Genomic DNA, 6219 nt, shown 5'->3' with positions numbered 1-6219 from the left:
GCTGCCGGTCGGAGCCCCGTGGAATGGGTCACAGATGGGGGCTGGGGCTGGCGGTGCCCCCCTCGCTGACTCCTTCCCACAGCTCCACGTGAGGCTCCTGCGTCCTTTCACGGACTTGGTCCTGGGGTGGGAGTGGCCACCGATGACTCTAATGTGGCCACTTCTCCCTCTTTTGGTTGGAGGCCAAAGAAGAACGAATCGTTGAGCTGGAAACGGAAAATGCTGCCCTTCACCTGAGACTGGCCCAGGTAACGTGCCACGTCTTGTGGCTGAGCTGTGAGGCCCGGTGGGCGGACCTCAGTGGTCAGTCTCCCACGGCCCCTGCCCGCCCCATCTGCAGCCCAAGCTCCCTGCTCTCACCGCCCCCCTCCCCCACCCCTGCCACGTGAGCGGTGCTGGCTGGGCAAGGACGTCAGCGCGTTCTGTCACCAGGGAGCCTGGAGTGGGCTGTCCACGCGTGACCACCTGGGCTCCTGTAGAACCCCCACTGGCCTGGCACTGTCCCTGAAGATGCCCAGCACGTCCCCTCGTCCCCAGGCCCGCGGGAGCCCCTGTGCCTCTCCAGCTGCTCTTTCTGATGTTGGCATCCGCCCGCCCTCCTGGGCCTTCACAGACACCCTGCACCTCCTGATGCTGTCCCGCGCCCCCCCCATCACAAGCGCCCCCGAGGGCGGCCTCCTCCGTGGCTGGTTCCTGCCCTCCTGGGTGCAGCTGTGGCTGGGCGTGTCCCTGACGCAGACTGTCCCCTGCTGAGAAAACACCCGCTCAGAGGCGGGGTTGGAAGGCGGCACCCTCTGTTTTTCTCTACAACCTCAGCGCCTAAGGCTGGCGGGGATGGCGGACACGAGATGGCGCGAGGGCCATCCCCAGAGGACACGCTCGCTCCTCCGGCTGCAGCAGGCGGCTCAGGTAGGCGCCAGGGCAGACACCCTGCCACGGGGACGGATCTGTGGGTGACTCGCTCGGTGCTGGTCTGGTCAGCTGTGTGAGGCCTGTGGCCCCCGGGACCTGGTCTCGGGCAGAGAGGGCCTTGATTCAGGGAGCAGAGCTGCTTGTGGGGGTCCCGCAGGCCTTGCAGTGCGGCTGCTGCCCTGCCCTGAGGCGGTGGAGCCGGCGCTGCTGCTGGAGTCGGGGGGCTGACCTCGGCTCTGCTCTCCCACTGACCACACAGAGCACCCCGAAAGCACCTGTGCGGGTGCGGACGGAGGGGGCCACGTGCTGCCCGGCAGCTCAGGGGAGGCCTGCGTGATGGCCTTGCAAACGCAGAGACTAAAGGAGGGTCTGACGTGAAAACATTTTGAATTAAAGAGCAGTTTGTGGTGGGTTGGCACGCCCTGGGGCGGAGTCTGCAGCGTGGATCAGAGCTGCCTCCCGGGTCCGGGTCCGAGGGGACCAAGCCAGCACCCCGAGGAAGTCAGCATTCAGATCAGCCTTCCCCGTGCAGGGAGCGGTCTGGGGACGCTGGGGAGACACTCGATGGTGGAAATGCCTCAAACGCCGACTCAGGAACCACAGGCCGGGGCGCCGGGCGCTGGAGCTGAGCCGGGCTTGTTCCCTCCAGCACCGCGGGCGGCCCTGAGCGTGCTAGGGTGTGAGCAGGTGGAGTTCACAGACACCGATGGGCGTCCGGGCAGCTGCCGGTCCGTCCTGCTTTATAGACGCGTCTGTGGCCGTCCCCGGTGACCCGTGCCGGCCGGGGATACTAACCGGGGCCTCTGCCCTTGCAGCGGCTGCGCCGGGACCTGCGGGAACTCCGGGCCTCCTCTGCGGACCTTCTCCGGAGCTGCCGGGACCAGCAGCAGGGCTGTCTCTCCCAGGTCCTGGCGGCCGTGCAGAGCGTGCAGCACTACGGGGCGCGGCCGTGTAAGGGGCCCCCTCCCACCCTGTGCGCCATCGTCCTGGGCCTGGCGGGAAGCGGGGCCCGCAGGCCTGGCGTTCAGTGTCCACCCGTCGGTCCTCCTGGTCCCTGCCGCTCACATGTCATGTCCTCACTGGTCAGCTAAGGGCTTGGCTGCCCAGAAGTCAAGGCAGGGTTGTCCCTGCAGCCCAGGCCCCAACCCTCCTCCTCTGGGGTCTCCGTGGAAACCTCCCGTGTTGGGGCCCTGGCTGCTGGGTGTCCGTTTCCTCACCAGCGGTGCTGAGCGTGGTGCCCGTTGTTAGTCACGGGGTCAGCGCACAGCAGCCCCTGCAGTGGCCCTAACGCCGCCCACAGCCCTGGGCACCCCCTGCCCTGGTCTTTCTAAATGTCCTGCCCTTGGAGGAGGTGGGTGGGAGCCAGCGGGGGCTCCCTCCCAGGAACCTCGTTGTGACGGGAGCCACCCCTCCCAGCGTGGCGCGCCAGGGCCCTGAGCCTGGAGCAGTCCTTGCAGGAGCTGAGCGCACGCTTCCACCGCGAGAGGCAGAGGCGGCGGCGGCTGCACAACTGCCTGGTGGTGAGCGTGTGGGCGCCTCCTGTGCCAGCAGGGACCTCAGGAGGGACGACCAGAGAGGGCAGCGAGGGGCAGGGGAGCCACAGGCCTGGCGCTTCCCTCCCAGGGCCTGTGTGCGAGGCAGTGGAGGGTGCGGGAGGCGGTGGTGGAACCTTGCAAGGGGACGGGGCGCTCAGTGGTTGGTAGGGATTTGTCAGAAGTGGAGTTGGGGGTAGGAATCCCCGCACACATCTCCATCCGAGGACCTGAGGGGAGGAGGCGGGTCCGCGGTGGCCGCCCGCCCGGCTCAGGACAAGGCCTCTGCTGTCGCAGGAGCTGCAGGGGAACATCAGAGTCCACTGTCGGATCCGCCCCGCACTGCCCACGGCCGCCGAGCCTCACGACCCCGTGTCACACAGCAGGTGATCTGCTCTGCACAGTGCGCACACGTGTGTGCATACGTGTGGGTACATGTGAGTGCATGTGCACGTGTGCATGATGCATATGTGTTTCACGGGGGGAAATCATAGAAGTGGCCGTGAAACCGCACGCCTCCTATTTTCCAGCCGAAGCCAGGGCCCCGGGCTCTGGGTGACGTGTTCTAACGCTGTTCTCCCTCAGCTCTGCGTCCGGAGACGTGGCCCACGCGGTGGACGACGTGAGTGGCGTTTCCTGACCAGTGAATGGGAGGAGCTGTCTGTGGTGGCGCAGACGTTCCCCAGGTGTCCCCTCTGAGGTGCCTCCGAGACGGAGTGACCGTGAGCCCTCGCTGCTCCATCCCACGCAGGCTCAGTGAGGAAGGTGGTTTTGTTTCTTGGTTTCCGTTGACCTCCAGTGGCCCCCTGCCCCGACCTGTGCACCGGTGTGGTGTGCGCACCTGTGTGGGGTAGGGCCTGTGCGGGGTAGGGCCCGTGTGGGGTAGGGCCTGTGCGGGGTAGGACCTGTGTGGAGTGCACACCTGTGTGGGGTAGGGCCTGTGTGGGGTAGGGCCTGTGTGGGGTAGGGCCTGTGCGGTGTGCACACCTGTGCGTATGTGGGCCTGCGTGACCTGCGGGCTGTGCAAGGACAGCACTTCACATGCGTTGTTCTCCAGCCCCATCAGTCCGTGCGTGTGAACGGGCCTCAAGTTTGCAGGTCAGAAAAGAAACACAATGCAAAGCCGTGAGGTTATGAACTCACAGTGTTAAAGCTGAAACGGACACATCAGGTAAACTGAGGCAGAGCTGACATTTTATCAGTTCAACCAGCAGTGCCAGCCCCAAGGTGGTGAGGAGGGCGCACCCAGGGAGGGGAGACCACAGAGAAGGGGGATGGGCTGTCCGTGTGTTTCCACCTGTTACCTAGGCCACCAGGGCAGCGAGGCCGCCTCATCTCAGGGCCTCCTTGATCGACACCACTGTGAACTCTGATTGTGTTTACTCTTTAACACTCACGTATTTCTTAGCTTATTGTACCAAACGGGCCGGAAGTGGCAGTGAGAGCCACAGGTCCCGTGCCCTCAGGGTGCAGGGACCGCTTGGGGGTCTGTGTTGCATGGGTCACCCCAAGTCTCATCGTCTTTCCCACAACTGCCGTCGAGTCGGCCTGGTGATGGCGACAGACCGAGGGCAGCAGCTCCTTGTGCAGGGGCCGCGGGGGGCTGCTGGCGCTCTCTTATAAGCAGCGAGGGACCCGCTTAGCTGGGTCCGGAAATGCCTTCACCAAAGTCTCTGGAAACGAGCACTTGAGAAATCCTTGGTTTTGAGTTTTTCCCTTTTGACCTCTGGTCTTAAGCACCAATATTGCTGAATCAGGTGGAGGGAGACGCTGAGTGCTCACTTGGGAATCTGCGTTAAAAGGAGCCTCATCACCTTTAGTCCCTCCTTTTGGCCGAAGACCTTGGAGCACTTCTGAGTCCCTGCACTTCCACGGCCTGTGGGTGCCCGGCTGCGCTCAGGGTCCCCCGAGGGCGGGATCTGAGCCTGAGGCCTGGCCCAGGGTCCCCCCGAGGGCGGGATCTGAGCCCGAGGCCTGGCCCAGGGTCTCCCGAGGGCGGGATCTGAGCCCGAGGCCTGGCCGGCCGCTGCGGCTCCTCATTCCCACTGTCCTTCTTCGTTACTCTATTGGCAGTGCTCCCGTCCTCCAAACTCCACCGCCTCCTCCAGCTCAGAAGTTTGCACGTTTTAAAAATACTCATCAAGATAAGATGAAAGTCTTTGGATTGGGACATTTTGGATTATGTTTTTTAAAAATCAGCAGAATTCAAGTGGTTTCTGAATTTAACAGACTTGCTTGTTCAAGGGCCTCAAGCCATTAAATCTGCTGAGACAGCCAGCGATCGGTGCGGTGACACCGTCCCTCTTGGCTCCCGCGCCCGCCTTCCTCTCCGGGAGGCCGCAGCGAGTTTGTTGGTTGGGGTGGGGGACGCAGCGTCCCGTCAGTGTGCAGTGCGAGTCAGCGTCGAATCGTCGGGGGAGCCGGCCTGTGAGTAAAGCCCCTGGAGAGTCTGGCGGCTGCCTGGTCCTGGTGTCTTCAGGGTCGTTTGGGTTTTCATGGGACTCACAGCTGCTTGTCTGACCCACCCGGGCCTTCAAGCTCCCCCAGTTCCTCAGGGTTATTGAGCCGGTCGGTCTCATCGCCACTGAGTTTCTGGTGTCGCTCACACAGGGTCAAGGCGAGGTCAAACTCTCTCTAGGAAGGTGCTGGAAAGGATGGGAAGACTGGGCATGCCTGAGGGGATGTCAGCGATCCAGTTTTGCTGGGTCCTTAACAAATAGCCTGTCCTTCAAGGCAGGTTCTCGGGGCCCCGAGCAAGGTCAGGACCACTGGCGTCCCCGTGAGCACATGGCGTCTGCGGTGAGCATGTGGTGTCCCTGTGAGCACATGGCGTCCACAGGAGGCAGGGCCGCGTCTATGAAAATAGATACAACCAGGCAGCCCTGCTTCTTCCATGAAAACGCTCAGCCTGGCTGTGCCTGCCCTGAGGGAGGGTGTCGTCGGGGTCGACAGCTCGGGGTTTAGGTGAAAGGACCCTGTGACGGCCCAGGAAAGGGGTCTCACCCGGAGATGAGGGCTGCGTGGGGTCGCGATGCGGAGGACCCGTGAGGCTGCAGGAGGGGCCTCGGAGCTGTTGGCGAAGGTTAGACTCTGCTCCGGGCTCATCTCCAGGCCGTTTCGCATCCAGGGCTCCCCGTGCTGAGTGCCACGGGGTCTTTGGGTTCAGGCTTGTTTTGTGGCTTCTTAGGCTCCTTAGATGGCGTCGCTGAGCCTCGGGGTGAGGCCTGGTGAGCCTTTGCATTTCTCGTTTGTTTGTCTTTATGACTAAAGTGTAGGCGTCTGGAGACATCCGACCCTCTGGGGGAGTTTCTGTGCAGCTCGCCCGGGCACTGGGGTTGCACGTTGGCGTGACTTTAGAGGAATTCCAGAGACCAGGCCGCAGGGAGGGGGCCGGCGGCCGCTGCCCATATCTGCTTCAGAGTTTGGGGTGACAGGACCCGGAGCCCCTCCCATACGCACCGACCAGCGATCGGACCCTCAGCCTTTGGGTGCCCGGGATGCCCCAGCAGAGAGAGCCACACCGGCCAGGGCTGTTCCTTAACTCTTCCCTGTCCCCTGTTTCTCCATGAATTTGCATTTTGCTTTAGAATTGGAACCAGCTCAGATGTTTTTGCTTTAAGTGAAGCTGAGCTGAAGCCGTGTTTCTGGCTGGACACGGCCTTTGCATCCCTGCACGCGGCTGTCGGCTGTCGTGGGCAAAGTCACATACAAGCGAGCCGGAGCCCCACCGCACAGCTCCGTCCCCCGCGTCTGCTCTCGCTGCTGAGCCAGGAGT

The 6219-nt window shown here is 63.3% G+C and overlaps 1 protein-coding gene across 1 annotated transcript in view; it reads left to right on the top strand.

Moving 5' to 3' along the window:
* The first annotated feature begins 460 nt into the window (after nt 1-460).
* The window catches only part of KIF25 (kinesin family member 25), a 35659-nt gene continuing 29900 nt past the window's right edge, over nt 461-6219 (top strand). The window contains exons 1-5 of the mRNA XM_014542372.1: nt 461-909; nt 1728-1863; nt 2329-2432; nt 2742-2830; nt 3030-3066. Coding sequence (XP_014397858.1) covers nt 835-909; nt 1728-1863; nt 2329-2432; nt 2742-2830; nt 3030-3066 — 441 coding nt within the window. The 5' untranslated portion in view covers nt 461-834. The remainder of the gene's footprint in view (nt 910-1727; nt 1864-2328; nt 2433-2741; nt 2831-3029; nt 3067-6219) is intronic.

The sequence above is a fragment of the Myotis brandtii genome, unplaced genomic scaffold, assembly GCF_000412655.1.
Source record: "Myotis brandtii unplaced genomic scaffold, ASM41265v1 scaffold1077, whole genome shotgun sequence".
NCBI lineage: Eukaryota > Metazoa > Chordata > Mammalia > Chiroptera > Vespertilionidae > Myotis > Myotis brandtii.
Note: the sequence above shows the minus strand (reverse complement) of the source record. Positions and strands in the feature narration are given on the sequence as shown.